This window comes from Schistocerca serialis, chromosome 2, assembly GCF_023864345.2.
Source record: "Schistocerca serialis cubense isolate TAMUIC-IGC-003099 chromosome 2, iqSchSeri2.2, whole genome shotgun sequence".
Lineage (NCBI taxonomy): Eukaryota > Metazoa > Arthropoda > Insecta > Orthoptera > Acrididae > Schistocerca > Schistocerca serialis.
The window spans coordinates 340,797,068-340,818,808 of NC_064639.1; the positions used below are offsets into that span (position 1 = coordinate 340,797,068).

At 43.2% G+C, this 21,741-nt stretch overlaps 1 protein-coding gene across 1 annotated transcript in view; it reads right to left on the minus strand.

The window, feature by feature from the left end:
* The window catches only part of LOC126455965 (facilitated trehalose transporter Tret1-like), a 170,351-nt gene that overhangs the window by 88,393 nt on the left and 60,217 nt on the right, over positions 1-21,741 (minus strand). The window contains exon 6 of the mRNA XM_050091722.1: positions 19,384-19,650. Coding sequence (XP_049947679.1) covers positions 19,384-19,650 — 267 coding nt within the window. The remainder of the gene's footprint in view (positions 1-19,383; positions 19,651-21,741) is intronic.

Genomic DNA, 21,741 nt, shown 5'->3' on the forward strand with positions numbered 1-21,741 from the left:
TTGGATGACTTTTCTCACAAGGTAGCCCACATCTCTAGCTCATATGAATTGCTGGGATTGTCCAGGAACTATGCTTTTACTATTATTATTGTTGCTGTTGATCTTAGCTTCAGTTCGAAGACGGATTTGATGCAGCTATCCTGTGAAAATTTCTTCAGCTCTTCGTAACCACTGGAATGTGCAATCCTTTGAGCTTCGCTAATGTATTCAAGTCTTATTGCTCTCACTCTTCGATTTTTACACCCACACCACATCGCGCGATTATTCTCTGCAAACCATTCATTTTGCTTCTCTTAAAGACGTCCCTTCGCTGAATTGATAAAACTTGGTAGTGGCGCTGTAATTATCAAATTCGGAGGAAATCCTTAACTACTCCGAAGTATAGAGTACACTATTGTTCTTTTTCAAGGGCTGTCTTTTATTAATTTCTGTGACTTCTGATCACAGCACTGTCAACACTAAATTCGATGTGTTGCACAACATATCCTTTACTTTTCTGAAATCATTCTCAGATTAAATCTTTAATTAGTTCTGGTTCACGGCTTATTCTTTTTAATACAATGATTAACACATTTTAGCAAACAAATGGTTAGAGTCACCGCCTGTCCGATCACCTACTGTGGTCCCCACTCCCAGACACTTTTATAAAGCAATAATTAACACATTTTCACAAATTATTTGCGGAGCTATAACCATCCCGACTTTATACTCTGGCCGCCAGTACTAGACTCTGTACCTCAATATTTTCCATGATAGTTAACTGCCAAGAGTCACCACAAATAGACTATTCACTGTGTTCCTCGCTACCAGACTGAGCCACCCGTTAAGAAATCAGAGTTCTTACCGACGCAGGAGAGCTTCTGCTCAAGCGCTTTAGTCGGAGGCAGTAGTCACTAACTACTGCCACCTAGAATAACTCCTAAAGTAGCTGAAAAGTTTGTGGGACAAATGTTGCTTGGGACAACGGGGGCCATAATATGACGGTGTTTTGTTGCTGGGTGGTGTCGCGTCAGAGATATCAAGGTCAACTTAGTTTTTTTAAATGGGATGCATTGGCAATCACCCATTCTTATGCCAGTTCACAAGAACAGGATCAAGCAAGATCAGATCAACTACATTGCAACTAATAATATTAATTCTCTACTTAAAGCTGGAAAACTAAAGAATTTGACAGATGAATTAGATAAACAGAAAATTGTAGTCGCAGGACTCCAGGAAATGAGAAATACTAAAGAAGAACCATTAGAATCACAAGGCTACAGAATTTACAATGGAAACCTGCAATAAGTGTTATAAAAGTTTGTCATCAATTTGGAACTGGGTTTACAGCCAATGTGAAAATAATAGATTCGATTATCGATTTTCAAGCCATCTCCCCTAGAATTGCAACTTTGAGTTTAAAAGCATCCAACAAAATTTATACCATCATTAATGCCCATGCCCCTACTAATGAAAAGATTTTTCTAACAAAGACTAGGAAAGAAGTGGAAAAGTTTTGGGATCTCCTAGACAAAACAATAAACCAAGAAAATATTAACAATGTTAAGATCCTGTTAGGGGATGCCCAACTGGGAAGAGAAAAGAAATACTGGGATATCATTGGGAAATGGACTCCACATAAACAAACAAATAAGAATGGCCAAAGACTTGTTGAACTCTGTAAGGAACACAAACTGATCTCAAAGTCCTCATGCTTCAATAGGAGGCCAAACAAACTTGAAACTTGGAAACATCCTGATTGGAGAAAAGGAGAATGGCAGCAGGATCATGTATTTATGGACAAATCTTCCACAGAGAAATCTACAATGTTAAAGTATTAAGAGGGGTAGATACAGGTTCAAATCATTACACTGTCAAAATCAAAATTAAGTTCACACCACTAAAAAAGAAACCAAAATGCGATAAATGAAAGAGAAACTTCGATCCTCACCAATTAATTAGAAATGATAAATATAGAGAAGTCACACAAAACATAAAAGGGACAGATAATTTAGAGGAACTGGTTCAAATTCTCAGGCAACAAGCAGAAAATTTAGTCCCATTGGACCCACGTAAAAACATGTCTGGTGGAACTCAGAATTTGATAAAATTCATGAAGAAAGACATCATGCATAGTTGAAATTTCAAACACGCTAAACAGAAGAAAATGCAACCAACCTCAAAAATATGAGGAAAAAGTTCACACAAATTATTAGGCAAACCAAGATGTAATCACAGAAAGATCTAATCGACTCAATAGAATAAAATTACCATAAAACTAATTCCAGAGACTTTTACAAAATGTTTGGAAGACAATTACAAAAATTTGCCCTCCCACGTTAATGCTGAAAAGGGAGGATGGAAAAATGGCACATAATGACAAGGAAAATGCTGAAATCAAGACAAAAGTATTTGGTAAACTTTTGAATTGTTAAAAACCCCAGGAACTTTTAGCAATTAATACAGACACACCAATCAAGACTCCACCTGACCTCATAAATCCTCCAACAATCCAAGAGGTGGAAACGGCACTCAGAGAGATGAAAAAATATGAGGCATGCGGAGAAGACCAAGTTTTTGCAGAAATGTGGAAATATGATAGTGATACAGTTAGAAAATCCTGACACATAGCCCTAACAAAAATCTGAATAACAGAAAAGTTTCCCAAACATTGGACCACATCCACAATCCACCCACTCCACAAAAAGATTTTCTCCAGAATCCTATACAAAAGGATCCAAGAGCAACAAGAGGAAGAATTAGTTGAATACCGAGGAGACTTCAGTCCGTGGAGAAGCTGTGCAAAACAGATCATCATTTTAAAATTAGCCATAGCATATTACAAGAAACGAAATAAACCTCTTGTAATAACCTTCGTGGACATTAAAAAAACATATGACTGTATCCCTAGACATTCAAAGCTAAAAATCTCAAGAAATTTCGGGCTCCATACAAAATTAATCAAACTGATAGAACTCACCTTAAACAACACTATGAAGTTCAGCGTGGAACTTTCTGAGCCATTCATCGTAAAAACAGATTTAAAACAAGACCCCTGCTATCTCACTACAGGAAATAGCACAGAAATCAGCATCTTGGAATAGCCTTTGAAAAAACAGTCATCATGTTAATTGACCCACCACTCATAAGCAAAATTGCCACAGCAAACCAAGAAATGAAAATTTTGTATAAATTTAAATATCTGGGAGAAATCAGAATGAGATTTTCACTCTGCAGCGGAGTATGCGCTGATATGAAACTTCCTGGCAGACTAAAACTGTGTGCCGGACCGAGACTGCAGAGTGAAAATCTCATCCTGGAAACATCCCCCAGGCTGTGGAAAAGCCATGTCTCCGCAATATCCTTTCTTTCAGGAATGCTAGTTCTGCAAGGTTCGCAGGAGGGCTTCTGTAAAGTTTGGAAGGTAGGAGACGAGATACTGGCAGAAGTAAAGCTGTGAGGACGGGATGTGAGTCGTGCTTGGGTAGCTCAGCTGGTAGAGCACTTGCCCGCGAAAGGCAAAGGTCCCGAGTTCGAGTCTCGGTCCGGCACACAGTAATCTGCCAGGAAGTTTTCATCTGGGAGAAATCATAACACATAAGATCAATGAAAAGCCAACATTGCATAACAGAATAAACAAACTGATTAGAGCACAGTATATCAGCAAGAACACCTACAACAAAAAAAGCCTGTCAATAGCAAAAAAATTAAAACACTACAAAACAGTTACTCAACCAGAAATAACATACGGAAGTGAAACCTTCTTCAAAACAACTAACACTGCACAAATAAACAAAATACTCAAAATAAAGAGAAGAATCATCAGAACGGGCATCAACAAATCGTACAAGAAGGATGGACACTGGAGAGTAGCTACAAAAGAAACGTTCTTCAAGGAAATAGAACCGGTAACGAGTACGATCAGGAAGAAACGCATTTCATTTTTTGGACATCTAATCAGAACACCAGAGAACAGGATCGTCAGGAGAATAACAGAAAAAATTGTGGAATAGTTAGTGCACCATTAAGTGGATTACACAAATCAAGGAAGATATGGATGAGCTACAGAATACATTGGAAGGTCAAAGAAACAAGAGCGACAAAATCAGGAAACTCACAGACAAACAAACCAGACTGCAAACGAGAATTAACAAACAAACTATAGGAAGGTTGATTTCAGATGAAGAAAGAAGGATGAGATTCGAAAGAATGAAGAAGTACTGGGTTGAGAGGAAACTGAAATAACGTTGGCTAGAGTGTTCCAATGAAGACCATAAAATGTAAATAAATAAATAAATTGGGATGCTATAAGTACCACTTATTTTCGGATAGCGGCGATCGAAACGAATCCAATGGTGTGTAACAGTAAGGTCTTTGAAGGTCAACGAAAATCACAAAGGCATAAACGTCCATTTAAAGATGGTGTGATGACCATTGGTATCAAAGCAGAGCTGAAATCATCTTATTATGGATTGAGTAGTATTCCTTATCACTTCGGCACTTATCGAAGCACATGTTCTGACATTTCTCTCTCTTATATCGTGCAAATAGTAAATATTTGCCGAATACGGCGTATCCATTTAAAGTGCCATTGGCATGTAAATACCATTCGACAGTATCGCAATACAACAGTAATAGGAATGGTAAGACTAGTATCGCCGAATCAAGCGAATGTAAATGATGTAGTCCTTCGAAGAACAAGTCGATGTACTTCACATTTACGGAGAATGCCAACAAAATTCAGTGAGAGCTAGAGACTTATAAGCTGAAAGATATCTTCAGCGTACTCACCCTGCACGTCGTACATTTAAATATGTGTATGATAAATTGAGAACAGCTGCATGTTTAACGCATCAGAAACATATCCGGCATAGGAAAGTTACTAACGAGGAAACGGAAATTGGTACTCTTGTCACTGTCGTTCGAGATCCTTGCGTTAGTTCACGTCAAATCGCAATGGAATCTGGCATGAGCCAGAGTAGTATTGTTCTTGTTCTGCATCGCCACAAGTATCATCCTTACCGTATCAGTCTCCACGAAGAATTAACTGGTACAGATTGCATGCGCGGCATTGAATTCTGGCCGGCCGAAGTGGCCGTGCGGTTAAAGGCGCTGCAGTCTGGAACCGCAAGACCGCTACGGTCGCAGGTTCGAATCCTGCCTCGGGCATGGTTGTTTGTGATGTCCTTACGTTAGTTAGGTTTAACTAGTTCTAAGTTCTAGGGACTAATGACCTCAGCAGTTGAGTCCCATAGTGCTCAGAGCCATTTGAACCATTTTGAACCATTAAATTCTGCCGATGGGCTCAACTTCAGATTCAGAGGAATGACAAATTTGATTTTATTTACTGGCGACTACATTCACGAAGCATGGAAATGTTAATTTGTATAACATGCATTATTGGGCAACTGAAAATCCATGTTGGCTGCGGCAAGTTGCACACCAAAAATGGTGTTCGCTGAATGTATGGTGTGGGATTCTGGAGGAAAGAATTATAGGTCCCTCTTTCATCGAAGGAAATCTTAATGTTAGGAAGTACATCACATTCCTGCAAGAAACATTAGGTCTGTTATTGGAATAAATACCTTTAGGAACAGGGAACAGAATGTGGTATCAACACGATGGGTGTCCGAAACATTTCTCGCTGATGGCTAGAAATGAGTTGCCGAGACAATTCCCAAATCGTTGGATTGGACGCGGAGGTGACGTATCGTGACCGGCCCGTTCTCCAGACTTCAATCCTCTGGGTTTTTTCTTGTGGGGATTCGTAAAAGACATTGTTTATGAAGACGTTCCATCTACTCCTGAAGATATGCGAGAGAGAATTGTCAGAGAATGTGCCTCAATAAGTGCTGAAGTGATAACTAATACCACACAATCCATGATAAGAAGATTGCCGTACTGCGTTGATACCACTGGTCGTCACTTCGAACACCTTCAGTAAATTGATGTACATGCCACCTTTTTGACCTTCATTGACTTCAAAGACCTTACTGTTACACATCATTGGATTTGTCTCGATAGTCGCTATCTGAAAATAAGTACCAATCTATAGCATCCCACTAAAAAAAGAAAAAAAAAGAAAAAAGAAGTTGACTTTCACATCTCCGATGCGACCCCACCTAGCAACAAAAAACCAACGCCATATTATGTCCCCCATTGCCCCATGCAACATTTGTCCCACAAACTTTTCAGTTACTATCGTCCTTTCGGAGCTATTCTTGCTGGCAGTAGTTAGTGACTCACCCTGTACATATATTGGAGCTTTGCTTGGCTAAGAGGAAGCGAAGACGTTGTTCCTAGGTAGGTGACCCCGTGCCACGTCAACAATGTACCACGCTGCCACCTCCACGTGCCATGCTGCCAAGACTATAACTTTTCTGACATAATGCACCATATTATGTATATCCGATACTCACTGTGACATAGATGTCATATTCGCTCAGTTACTGAATTATCTATTCCTTGATGCCTGAGGATGTGTGTTAGCAACATATCCCTCATTTTAATCAACTGTGGAATATACACTACTGGCCGTTAAAATTGATACACCACGAAGATGACGTGCTACAGACGCGAAATTTAACCGACAGGAAGAAGATGCTGCGATATGCAAATGATTAGCTTTTCAGAGCATTCACACAAGGCTGGCGCCAGTGGCGACACCTACAACGTGCTGACATGAGGAAAGTTTCCAACCGATTTCTCATACACAAACAGCAGTTGACCGGCGTTGCCTGGTGAAACCTTATTGTGATGCCTCGTGTAAGGAGGAGAAATGCGTACCATTACGTTTCCGACTTTGATAAAGGTCGGATTTTAGCCTATCGCGATTGCGGTTTATCGTATCGCGACATTGATGCTCGCGTTGGTCGAGATCCAATGACTGTTAGCAGAATATGGAATCGGTAGGTTCAGGAGGGTAATACGGAACGCCGTGCTGGATCCCAACGGCCTCGTATCACTAGCAGTGGAGATGATAGGTATCTTATCCGCATGGCTGTAACGGATCGTGCAGCCTCGTCTCGATCCCTAAGTCAACAGATGGGGACGTTTGCAAGACAACAACCATCTTCACGAACAGTTCGTCGCCGTTTGCAGCAGCATGGACTATCAGCTCGGAGACCATGGCTGCGGTTGCCCTTGACGCTGCATCAGAGACGGGAGCGATGGTGTACTCAACGACGAACCTGGGTGCTCGAATGGCAATACGTCAATTTTTCGGATCAGTCCAGGTTGTGTTTACAGCACCATGAGGGTCCATTTTTGGCGACATCACGGTGAACGCACATTGGAAGTGTGTATTCGTCATCGCCATGCCGGCATATCACTCGGCGTGATGGTATGGGGTGCCATTGGTTACACGTCTCGGACACCTCTTGTTCGCACTGACGGCACTTTGAGGAGTGGACGTTACATTTCACGTGTGTTGCAACCCGTGGCTCTACCCGTCATTCGATCCCTGCGAAACCCTACATTTCAGCAGGATAATGTACGACTGCATGTTGCAGGTCCTGTACGGGCCTTTGTGGGTACAGAAAATGTTCGTTTGCTACCCTGGCCAGCACATTCTCCAGATCTCTCACCAACTGAAAACGTCTGGTCAGTGGTGGCCGAGCAACTGGCTCGTCACAATACGCCAGTCATTACTCTTGATGAACTGTGGTATCGTGTTGAAGCCGCATGGGCAGCTGTACCTGTACACGCCATCCAAGCTATGTTTGACTCAATGTCCAGGCGTATCAAGGCCGTTATTACGGCCAGAGTTGGTTGTTCTGGGTACTTATTTCTCAGGATCTATGCACCCAAATTCCGCGAAAATGTAATCACAAGTCAGTTCTAGTATAAGATATTTGTCCAATGAATACCCGTTTATCATCTGCATTTCTTCTTGGTGTAGCAATCTTAATGGCCAGTAGTGTAGTTTCTCTCTCCCTGATTCGATTCAGTACCTCATCACTGATTATTGGATCTATGCCTTGAATTTTCATCTTTGTTCCGTAACATTTTAAAATCCTAGACTGTCTTTTTGGTTGCACTGTCGTTTAGCAATACATGAACCAATTACTAATACGCAACTAGCTGTAAAAGACGTTGGAGATTAAGTGAACTGTTTCGACAATGATGGCCGCCTATTACCCGAATAGAGATGGTAACAGCTGGAATCGAACCTGAGCTGATTAACTGCCAGAAGGTGCGCTTGACAAGTGAACCATGGCACCGTTACGTCAACTGCTCCTCAAAAATTGCTCATGCTCTGCTTGCGCGATTATTTACAACCATTTTGAAAGAAAAATATTGACCTGTGAACACCGTAGAACTCAATAGTGCCGGAAGGGATAATTTCACATCAGAGTATGCGCAGTCGAAAACACAGCTGCGTCCTTCGCAGCGCAGCTGACCGTTTCAGCACTAGACACTGGTTTTTGATCGTCACAGAGAGAGCACTAAAAAACGTATTTCCACTATTTTATTTGGATACTAGCGCGCATCCGAAGGGAAATGGCGTGCTTTTAATGCGGTTTATGGCTCGCATTTGAGGAGAAATAGCATAATTTAAGTGTGATATTTACAGTGCGCTGTTCTATATTAGCACTGGCCGCCATAACATACACTCAACACACTACATTCATATTAGGTGAGAGATCTTACAGTAAGTCGCATGAACACAATGAAATTTGGTCACATAGTTCGGGTTAGAACTAGGCAAGCATATATTTGTGCAAGGAAGTTTGCCTCTGATAACTAATCAAATTAAAACGATGCTTTACTAACCATCAGAAATAATACGATGGCTTTCAATAATGTTGGACAGTGGTAGACAGATGATATGATTAAGCTTCAGAGTGGGCTGAATATTTATTCCATCAGCCTAACGAGGAATATGGTTTGGCAAATCCTGATAATAAAATTGTGTACCAATCGGTTTAGCGAAGCTATATGAATTTCATCAGGCTTGTCTATACGCTGACGGAAATGAAAAATGTTACACCAAGAAGCATCAGTCCGATATCTGTCAAACATTGTAGAGCTGTTCATCACAGTACAGGTACTAAAGAGTTATGCTTACATTCTAATAGGAACTAATGTACATCAAAATCATCGTCATATCATTATTATTAGCTTAGATCTCCAAGGGCTCGAATACAATATTTACACACAGTGAGATGAAAGTGAACAGCCTCCGCATGAACTTGCAGCATCTGAAACACATGACGTGTCAGTTCGTGAGGTTCTTGTGAAAGTATACCTCTTCGTATCGCATCCCAGATATGTTATCTGGGTGAAGAATCAGGACACCAGGCAGACCAGGAAAGAATCCATACATTCATTAAAGCATTTATGGCGTGAATGGAAGTGTGGGGTCCAGAATTTCCTGATGCAATACACCATTTGGTATCATGGTCACGAAGGATAACAACAGAGTCTATTCTTGCAGTAAACTGACGAGCACTCAGCCTCTCTTCAACAATTACCAAATGTCCTGTTATCATATCCAACTGATCCCCAGGTTGTCTGAGGGTACGTAGGTGTCGTTCTGATCACCAAAAAAATGGAAACGAGACTCGCTGCTAGACACCACGGAATTCCGTGTTTCAGTCGACTCTGCTCGACACCATGCAAGTCTCTGATGTCTATGGTAGGCAGTTCGAGGTCTGAACCCTGCTTCCAGCAGTATATTCTCGACAGTTCGTGATCCAAAGTCTGCCTCTAACCTCTATCCCCATTTCACCCATTGTCGTGTATTCGCAAGAACCAGTCGAACAATCCTACGGCCTTCTCGAGCGCTGGTCCTTCTGGAAGGACTCTTCTTGACACACTATTGCCCTGAGTCCACTACGTCGCCACTCGTCCAACAATCATCGCACTGCAATAAATTATCTATGCGATTTGTCTGTATATGCTCCCATATCCCTTATCTTAATGGTTCTTAATGGTTCGACCTTTCTGATGTTACACATTCCCATTAAAAACCTTGTAACAAAGCCATTCTTTATCTATTTTTTTTTGGTCATCAGTCTTCTGACTTGTTTGATGCGACCCACCATGAAATCCTCTCCTGTGCCAACCTCTTCATCTCAGAGTAGCACCTGCAACCTACGTCCTCAATTATTTGCTGGATGTATTCCAATCTCTGTCTTCCTCTACAGTTTTTGTCCTCTACAGCTCCCTCTAATATCGTGGAAGTCATTCTCTGATGTCTTAACATAGGTCTTATCATCCTGTTCCTTCTCCTTGTCAGTATTTTCCACATATTCCCTTCCTCTCCGATTCTGGCAGAACCTCCTCATTCCTTACCTTATGAATCCACTTAGTTTTCAACATTCGTCTGTAGCATCACATCTCAAATACTTAGATCCTCTTCTGTTCCGGTTTTCCCACAGTCTCTGTTTCACTACCATACAATGCTGTGCTGCAGACATACATTCTCCGAAATTTCTTCATCAAATTAAGTCCTATGTTAGATACCAGTAGACTTCTCTTGGCCAGGAATATTCTTCTTGCTAGCACTAGTCTGTTTTTTATGTCCTCCTTGCTCCATCCATAATAGATTATTTTGCTGCCTAGGTAGTAGAATTCCTTAAGTTCACCTGCTTTGTGACCATCAATCCTGATGTTAAGTGTCTCACTGTTCTCTTTTTTACTACTTCTCATTACTTTCGCCGTTCTTCGATTTGCTCTCAGTCATTATTCTGTACTTATTAGACTGTTCATTCCATTCATCAGATCATGTAATTCTTCTTTACTTTCACTCAGAAATGTTATCAGCGAATCTTATCATTGATATCCTTTCGCTTGAATTTTAATTCCACTCATGAACCTTTCCTTTATTTCCATCATTGCTTTTTCGATGTACAGACTGGACAGTAGGGGCGAAAAACTATATTCCTGTCTTACGGCTTTTTAATACGAGAACATCGGTTCTTGGTCGTCCACTATTATTATTCCCTCTTGAATCTTGTATATATTGTATATTACCCGTCTCTCCCTGTACCTTACACCTACACTCCTGGAAATTGAAATAAGAACACCGTGAATTCATTGTCCCAGGAAGGGGAAACTTTATTGACACATTCCTGGGGTCAGATACATCACATGATCACACTGACAGAACCACAGGCACATAGACACAGGCAACAGAGCATGCACAATGTCGGCACTAGTACAGTGTATATCCACCTTTCGCAGCAATGCAGGCTGCTATTCTCCCATGGAGACGATCGTAGAGATGCTGGATGTAGTCCTGTGGAACGGCTTGCCATGCCATTTCCACCTGGCGCCTCAGTTGGACCAGCGTTCGTGCTGGACGTGCAGACCGCGTGAGACGACGCTTCATCCAGTCCCAAACATGCTCAATGGGGGACAGATCCGGAGATCTTGCTGGCCAGGGTAGTTGACTTACACCTTCTAGAGCACGTTGGGTGGCACGGGATACATGCGGACGTGCATTGTCCTGTTGGAACAGCAAGTTCCCTTGCCGGTCTAGGAATGGTAGAACGATGGGTTCGATGACGGTTTGGATGTACCGTGCACTATTCAGTGTCCCCTCGACGATCACCAGTGGTGTACGGCCAGTGTAGGAGATCGCTCCCCACACCATGATGCCGGGTGTTGGCCCTGTGTGCCTCGGTCGTATGCAGTCCTGATTGTGGCGCTCAACTGCACGGCGCCAAACACGCATACGACCATCATTGGCACCAAGGCAGAAGCGACTCTCATCGCTGAAGACGACACGTCTCCATTCGTCCCTCCATTCACGCCTGTCGCGACACCACTGGAGGCGGGCTGCACGATGTTGGGGCGTGAGCGGAAGACGGCCTAACGGTGTGCGGGACCGTAGCCCAGCTTCATGGAGACGGTTGCGAATGGTCCTCGCCGATACCCAAGGAGCAACAGTGTCCCTAATTTGCTGGGAAGTGGCGGTGCGCTCCCCTACGGCACTGCGTAGGATCCTACGGTCTTGGCGTGCATCCGTGCGTCGCTGCGGTCCGGTCCCAGGTCGACGGGCACGTGCACCTTCCGCCGACCACTGGCGACAACATCGATGTACTGTGGAGACCTCACGCCCCACGTGTTGAGCAATTCGGCGGTACGTCCACCCGGCCTCCCGCATGCCCACTATACGCCCTCGCTCAAAGTCCGTCAACTGCACATACGGTTCACGTCCACGCTGTCGCGGCATGCTACCAGTGTTAAAGACTGCGATGGAGCTCCGTATGCCACGGCAAACTGGCTGACACTGACGGCGGCGGTGCACAAGTGCTGCGCAGCTAGCGCCATTCGACGGCCAACACCGCGGTTCCTGGTGTGTCCGCTGTGCCGTGCGTGTGATCATTGCTTGTACAGCCCTCTCGCAGTGTCCGGAGCAAGTATGGTGGGTCTGACACACCGGTGTCAATGTGTTCTTTTTTCCATTTCCAGGAGTGTATTTTTCTCCGGACTTCTAACATCTTGCACCATTATACAAGGTGTCCCATTTATCTTGACCACCCTAAATAACTGTTTGTCCAAATGAAAATTACAAAATGTTTCAAGCAAAGGTTCTTTAGCCGTCAGGGGGACATCCATCAGCATGACTGCCTTCGTTGCAGCTCTGTTTTTTTACAAATATATGAACAGTGGTATGACTTTTTAAATGGCACCTTGTATTTTTTATTCGGTAATTCATTTCCTCTCCTAAAGACCTATTCAAAAATGTATCACAGTGTACCATTCACTGAAACATAACGTTATCAATCACATGACACAACACTGACTTTCAACCAGGAATCACAAATTCGTCCACTTGCTGGAGTTGTCAGAAAGCAAATGAAAACCAAGTAAAAACATAACACAAAATGGACTTTGACTCTCCTGTAGCATTGCCCAGGACTAGAACATTCAAAGGTGCTCAAAGTGGTGACACTGGATACCGATACACTGGTGCACTCTTTGAATGAAAGAATTACTTACTGCTTCCAGTGCTGCCTGCTGAAGAGAATCACAAGCTAGCACGATACGTTCCTGCATGTCCTCTGGAGTTGTTGGAATATCGCGATAGACGTCTTTAATACATCCAGAAAGAAAAACGTCCAGAGGATTTAAGGCAGGAGACCCAGCAGGCCAAGTAACTCTTCCTCCTCGACCAATCTCCCATCTGGCAGGATACCTTAGATTGAGAAAACGACGTGCACGTAGGGCATTATGTGTTGGACAACCATCGCGTTGATACCTTATAAGCATTCTGGTTCTTAGCCGCACTTCTTCCAGAAGAGGAGGAACAATTCGTCTGAGGAAGTTGGCATACGCTGTGCCGTTTAGACTACCACTGATTAAGTAAGGGCCAATAATTGTAGTACCAAGCATCCCACACCAGACGTTAACTCTCCATTGACGTGATTGTCTACCTGTATAAGCCATCGAGTGTTATCGCTGGACCAATAATGCATGTTCCTTGTATTTACCTGTCCTTTGATTGAGAAGGAACGTTCATCGGTAAACAGAACATTGGAGAAGTAGTTCGGGTTGGCGAGGATTTGCTGCTGTGCCCACTTACAGAACTGTACACGGTTCTGGAAATCATTCCCAAGCAATTCTTGATGTAGGTGTACATGGTAAGGATGGAACCGGTGACGTGTAAGAATACGACGTACACTGGTTTTAGGAATGCCAATCTCGTGTTGAAGCTATCTTTTGCTCAAATGTGGGTTCATACCAACGGAAGCGAGAACAGTAACTTCGGCAGCTTCGTCTGTGCGAGTGAGACGACGATTGCCTAGTCGTGGGTTGAAACTTCCCGTTTCCCGTCGCAACAAGATGAAAAAACATCCGTCGGAAAGGTGGGTACTTGTCAGGATATCGCTCTCTGTACAGTTCCGCTGCCTCCATATCATTACGCCTACCTTCAACAACAACAATGAAAGAAACGTTATGTCGATGCAGTTTGTAGGAAGGACAGCCTTTAATGTATGCTTACTCTATACAGTGGTATTTAAAAGGACTAAAGTACTGTAACAAATGTCCCTGTACATAAGACAATGTATTCCAGTTATTGTTCTGCTAACTTACATTCCTCATAGGTGAGTAGCCTTTCTACATTCTCTTCGTTGGTGTACTTTCTACTCACACAACTCAACTGACGGTGGTTCACGGAATAACAGGTGTGCATTCTACTTATGTTTACATTTGTCCTCTCTCAACGTCAGCACGTGGATGAGTTTCATTACCCCAAGTACCTGCACTAAGTGCTGGGAGCGTCAACATGAATGTTGTGTTACGTAATTAATAACGTTGTGTTTCAGTGAATGGTACACTGTGACGCATTTTTGAATAGGTCTTTAGGAGAGGAAATGAAGTACCGAATAAAAAATACAGGGTGCCATTCAAAAAAAGTCATATCGCTGTTCATATCTTTGTAAAAAACAAAGCTACAACGAAGGCAATCATACTGACTGATGTGCCCCTGACGGCTAAGGAACATCTGCTTGAAACATTTTGTAATTTGCATCTGGACAAAGTGTTATTTAGGGTGGTCAAGATAGATGGGACACCCTGTATAAATGTCGAACGCTTTTTTCAGGTTGACAAAGCATATGAACGATTTTTCTTTAGTTTTGCTTCCATTATCAACCGCAACGTCAGAATTGCATTTACCTTTCCTAAAGCCAAACTGATCGTCATCTATCACATCCTCAATTTTCTTTTCTTTTCTTCTGAATGTTATTCTTGTCAGTGACTTGGATGCATGAACTGTTAATCTCATTGTGCAATAATTGTCGCAATTGTCAGCTCTTGCAGTCTTCGGAATTGTGTGGATGATATTTTTCCGAAAGTCAGATGGTGTGTCGCCAGACTCATACATTCGACAAACCAACATGAATGTCTGTTTTGTTGTCACTTTCCCCAATTATTTTAGAAATTTTGATGGAAAGTTATCTATCCCTTCTGCCTTATTTGATCTTTATCTATAGTAATTACTTTTTTCCGTACATTTTAAGTGGACTTGATTACACAGTGCTCACACTAATACTTCTTTCTGATTTGATGGGGTGGATTTAAAAAGAAGGGACACATTCTGACAAACACAGTCCAGATCGCTAAGTTGTCTGGCTTTCAGGAACACAAGAGGTTTGAGGAACTCATTACGCTCTTGAAAGTATTAAAAAGATAGTTTCGTACACGTTTTGAGCACCTTTTCGAGAGCGTTTGCCGATTCAGTTGCAAGCGCTCCTGTGCATGTGCGGATGTAACTGATCGAGCTGCAAGGTAATTCCCGTTTCAAAGACAAATCGTTTTAAGTTAAAACAGTTCAGAACGTCTACATTGCTTTCCTCAGGTAAATTTTTGACGTCTCTGTAATTATAGTGGAAAAGTGCTACAATATTTTGATCAACATATGTGCGTGAAAAACCGTTTTCGATTATGAAAGTAAATAAATCACGATTATATGGCAACGTAAATGGTTCAAATGGCCCTGAGCACTATGGGACTTAACATCTTAGGTCATCAGTCCCCTAGAACTTTAGAACTACTTAAACCTAACTAACCTAAGGACATCACACACATCCATACCCGAGGCAGGATTCGAACCTGCGACCGTAGCGGTTGCGCGGTTCCAGACTGAAGCGCCTAGAACCGCTCGGCCACACGGGCCTGCCTATGGCAACCTAAGTACGAAGCTATCTGAAATTATCTGTTTCTGTCCGTATGCCGACACTTTGTACCAGTGTCTTTAGTGCACCAGAATAATTAATTACTGAAAATTTGTTTTGTTTGTGATCTATGTTGTTGAGAAATGCGAAGTAGTAAACCAAATGTGGAGTGCGACTGCACTGCCCTTCAAATGCTGTGCGTTCGCCGTTTCAACTGTTTCCCCTCCTCGCACTCACACAGTGTCGTGTTGGTGTGGGAATGTGCAGTGAGAGCTCTCCTGTCAGGGCATGGCACTTGAACTAAAGCGTTGCCTGCAGGGTAAAGATGTCTGAACATGCTCTCATCTATTAAGCCAAACAAGTCAATAAATTAAGTAATACACAGCCTGTAACGGTTTATCTGGACATTAAGTTCTTCCTTTGTGCATTTGCTGTGCATGACTTCCGCATTTATGCTAGTTCACCCGCTTTCCAACAAGGGGAGACCACGACGTTGGGAGAACAGATTTACTTCAAACTTTGTACACCTTTAGCAGGCCACTAAAACAACATAATATGCAAGTAGTAAGGAGCACTACTCTGGAAATTCCGAGAAAATCACAAGAGAAATTTTACGCGTATATTATGTGGCTTATGTATCTGCGCGTAGGTGCCGGACGTTAGAGTTCATGGTGGTCAAGTGATTAGCATCCGAGTTTCGTAAGAAGAACGTGTATGACGCTACGGTTTGACTCCCGCTCAAACTTAATTAATAATCTATTTTTTCATCATTGGTCATATTATTTAATTTTCAAAATGTCAATGAGATGCGTTTTCCCATAGAAACTCTGAACATTCCCTGTAAACGAGGGAAAACTGCGTTCATTCGATGTAGTAGATGCCGTTTGAGTTCATTTCTGTGAGACAAATACCATCCTGCAACGTGTAATGTCGAGAGTACATCTGACGAGTAATTCTACATTACTCGTGTGGTGTGGCATATTGTGACTTACTGCATTAATGACTGTGAATAATGTCATTCACATCACTATTTATGGAGGTTTGACTTTGGCTTTCTAAGCCATTCCCTCGTCCTTGAAAATTTAATTTAAAAAAATAATACGTAGCGAAATAACGTAATTATGAAATTCACTAGAACTTCCTGAAAATGTTTGTGTTTTTTTTCAGTACATTATCTCTTAAACGTCGTATAAATTAAATAATGTTACGCGGTCTGAGATGCCTCGCCACGGTTCGCGCGGCTCCTCTCATCGGAGTTCCAGTTTTCTGTCAGGCATGGGTGTGTGTGTGTGTGTGTGTGTGATTAGTCCTTAGCATTAGTTACTTTAAGATAGATTAAGTAGTGTGTAAGCCTAGGGACCGATGACCTCAGCAGTTTGGTCCAAGAGGAATTTACAGCGATCTACAAAAATGGTTCAAATGGCTCTGAGCACTATAAGACTTAACATCTGAGGTCAACAGGCCCCTAGACTTAGAACTACTTAAACCTATGTAAGGACATAAGGACATCACACATATCCGTGCCCGAGGCAGGATTCGAACCTGCGACCTTAGCAGCAGCTCGGTGCCGGACTGAAGCTCCTAGAACCGCTCGGCCATAGCGGATGGCTCAACAATTTACCACAACAATTAAGTAATGTGATCAAAAATTATAGGTTACAAATAGGTACTGGGAGGATTCGAATCATTGCCTGGTCCACGATCCGTTTGCAATGCTCGAATGCTAATCACTATTTTGGTTTTATCTCATTTTGTTTGTCATTGTTCGTTGTGAACGTCCCATGACATCCGTTCAAGTTCATCGTTGATCCATGCACTCAGGTCTTTTTTTTTAAATTGTTATTGCAGAGGGCAGTTAACAGTCTGAACGAACACGCTGAGCTACCGTGCCGGCGACCACTTGACCACGATGACCTCTAACGGCCGGGAACTCCCCACAGATATATCGGTGACATAATAGACGCGTAAAAATTCTCTTGTGATTTACACGGAGTTGCCAGAGTAGTGAACCTTGTTACTTGTACATTATGTTGTTTTAATGGCCTACTAAAGCTTTACAAAGTTCGAAGTACACTACTGGCCATTAAAATTGCTACACCAAGAAGATCGTGCTATAGATGCGAAATTTAACCGACAGGAAGAAGATGCTGTGATATGCAAATGATTAGCTTTTCAGAGCATTCACACAAGGTTGGCGCCGGTGGCAACACAAACAATGTGCTGACATGAGGACAGTTTCCAACCGATTTTTCATACACAAACAGCAGTTTACCGGCATTGCCTGGTGAAACGTTATTGTGATGCCTCGTCTAAGGTGGAGAAATGCGTACCATCACGTTTCCAACATTGATAAAGGTCTGATTGTAGCCTATCGCGATTGCAGTTTATCGTATCGTCGCATTGCTGCTGGCGTTGGTCGAGATCCAATGACTGTTAGCAGAATATGGAATCGGTGGGTTCAGCAGGGTAATACGGAACGCCGTGCTGGATCCCAATGGCCTCGTATCACTAGCAGTCGAGATGACAGGCATCTTATCCGCATGGCTGTAACGGATCTTGCAGCCACGTCTGGATCCCTGAGTCAACAGATGGGGAAATTTCCAAGACAACAACCATCTGCACGAACAGTTCGATGACGTTTTGCAGCAGCATGGACTATCAGCTCCGAGACCATGGCTGCGGTTACCCTTGACGCTACAACACAGACAGGAGCGCCTGCGATGGTGTTCTCAACGACGAACCTGGGTGCACGAATGGCAAAACGTCAGTTTTTTCGGATGAATCCAGGTTCTGTATACAGCATCATGATGGTCGCATCCGTGTTTGGCGACATCGCGGTGAACGCACATTGGAAGCGTATATTCGTCTTCGCCATACTGGCGTATCATCCGGCGTGATGGTATGGGGTACCATTGGTTACACGTCTCGGCCACCTCTTGTTTGCATTGACGGCACTTTGAGGAGTGGACGTTACATTTCACGTGTGTTACAACCCGTGGCTCTACCCTTCATTCGATCCCTGCGAAACCCTACATTTCAGCAGGATAATGCACGAGTGCATGTTGCAGGTCCTGTACTGGCCTTTCTGGATACAGAAAATGTTCGACTGCTGCCGTGGCCAGCACATTCTCCAGAATTCTCACCAATTGAAAACGTCTGGTCAATGGTGGCCGAGCAACTGGCTCGTCACAATACGCCAGTCACTACTCTTCATGAACTGTGGTATCGTGTTGAAACTGCATGGGCAGCTGGACCTGTACACGCCATCCAAGCTCTGTCTGACTCAATGCCCAGGCGTATCAAGGCCGTTATTAAGGCCAGAGGTGGTTGTTCTGGGCACTGATTTCTCAGTATCTATGCACCCAAATTGCGTGAAAATGTAATCGCATGTCAGTTCTAGTGTAATATATTTGTCCAATGAATACCCACTTATTATCTACATTTCTCCTTGGTGTAGCAGTTTTAACGGCTAGTAGTGTAAATCCGTGATCCCGAAGTCGTGGCCTACCCTTGATAAGTACATCCACATAAACGAGAACACAGCTCAGTGCAGACAGCACAAAGCAAATGAGCACGATAAGTATCAAGTGTTCCCCTGCCACAGTCACGGTGCTTGCTTTCCTCGCCGTCGTTCTTTTTTTTTTTTTTTTTTTTTTTTAAGCTACGTAACAGGAAACGTCGCGTTCCGCCGTTACGTGGCCGGTGTTTAGCATATGGCTGGCAAGAAGTGGCCACTGGGAGTTCCCACAGTGCTAGCAGAGCGCCGGCGTACCTGCGTACGAGGTGAGCATGCCGCGCAGCTCCGGCTGGCTGATCTCGCCCACGTAGGTGACCACGGAGGACTCCATGAAGCCGACGCTGAGCCCCAGCACGGCGCAGGCGGCGTACAGCGCCTCGGGCCGCGCCGCCCAGTAGAAGACGAGCCAGCCGGCGAGCAGCGGCGCGTTCACCAGCAGCATCGAGCGCTTGCGGCCCAGCGTCTCGAGCAGCGCGCCCGCCACCACCGCCCCCACCGGCTGGCAGATGTACGCGATGCTGCCTGCAACACACACCGCAGCGAGGGCGCTCCTGTCACACACCTCGAGCAGCACCAGCAACCACTTCACACGTTTTATCAAGAGCAGTTTGCAAGCCGAGAACGCGCGAGACGATAATAACATAACTCAAGGTTCCGTCAGACACAGTCTAGTGCAACCAAGGTGTGTATCATATTCAATCTGGACTTTGAGCAAGCAGTAGGGGAAACCAAAGAAGAAATTGGTGAAGTTCAGGGAGAAGAAATAAAAACAGATGTTTGTTGATGACATTAGAATCCTCTCACAGACAATAAAGAACATGCAAGAGTAGTTGAATCGAATGGGCGTTGTCTTGAAGGGAGGATGAGAGTATAAGATGACCTTTAACAAGAACAAACGAGGAAAATCGAATGTATTTTAATTAAGTCAGGCCAATCTGATGGAAATGGATTAGGAAACGAGGCGCTAAAAGCAATAGATGCGTTTTGCTATATGGGCAGTAAAACTAGAGAGGGTACAACATGCAGACTGGCAATGGCAAGAAAAGCATTTCTGAGGAAAGTTTTTTACATCAAATATAGCTCTATATGCTGGAAGTCGTTTCTGAAGATATGTGTGTGGAGCGTAGCATTGATGGAATTGAAACGTGGATATTTTTTTACTATCAAAACCAATCTCGATCACAATTTATTTATTACCGTGACAGGTGTCGACCACTACTGTGGTCATCTTCAGACCACTGAGTAAGAACCTCCTTCTGGTGGTAAATCACTACTAGGAGGTTCTTATATCACTAGTAGTGATTTACCACCAGAAGGAGGTTCGTACTCATTGGTCTGAATATGACCACAGTAGTGGTCGAAACCGGTCACTGTAATAAATAAATTGTGTTCAAGACTGTTTGTGATAGTAAATATTTGTAACACATTGATCACTGTTCACTCCCACAATGTACTCAAAAGTAATGAAACGTTGATGACAAACAGTTCCGACAAGAAGAAAATAGTGGATTTTCAGTTGGGGTGCTACAGAAGTCTGAAGATCAGAGGGGTGTACCATATAATTAATGAGCCGGTACTGCATAGAACTGAGGAGAAAAGAAATTCTTGGCACTGCTTGACTATAAGAAGGTGTCGTTGGGTAGGACACATCCTGAGACATCAACGCATCACCAATATAGTACTAGAGGTACGTGTGGGATAAAAGTTATAGAAGGAAACCAACAGATGACTACAATAAGCAGATTAGGAAGAATGTAGGTTACAGTATTTATTCGGAGATGGAGAGGCTTGTACAGGATAGAGTAGAGTCGAGGGGTCCATTAAACCAGTCTTCGGACTCAAGACCGCAACAGCAAGAACAATATTATACCATTTCTGTTCTCGCAGTGGCATCGTCCTCATGGCTGTTAAGAACACCAGAACCAGTTTCCAGCATCAGTTGGAAGGAGGATTTGTTCAGCCTGGAGATCTTTCCATAATCAGTTTAGATTGGGTTAAGGACTAGTGACATCACCAAGAATCGAACCCATAGCTTCAGTAGGATTTTTGAACCTGTACTGCATTCAAACATTATGGAATAGCTCAAAGAAAACAATCTGTTGATACACAATCATCATGTATTCAGAAAATATATTTTTTCTGACGTTATTCACACGAAGTAATGAATGTTATTGAAAAGAATTCTCAAGTTGACTCCATATTTCTAGATTTGCAGATGTCTTCTAAAACCCGTTGCATTGGCTCTATTGAGCTCTCTTCGGTCTTTCTATACGTCTTAGCAACTCTGCCTGTCGGTGCATCTGTGATTTTGACTCTGGGTAGAAGGCGGAACAGTACAGGGTTTCATTAGATAACCATAGTGATCGAAAAACAGTTCGTTAAGCATATATTCATTTGTATTTACGATGGTTTTCGCTTGATTTCCGTTTACATCGGGAACTGCCGTCTGATAGCACAAAAGGTTCAAATGGCGCTGAGCACTATGGGACTTAACGTCTGAGGTCATCAGTCCCCTAGAACTTAGAACTACTTAAACCTAACTAACCTAAGGACATCACACACATTCATGCTCGAGGCAGGATTCGAACCTGCGACCGTAACGGTCGCGCGGTT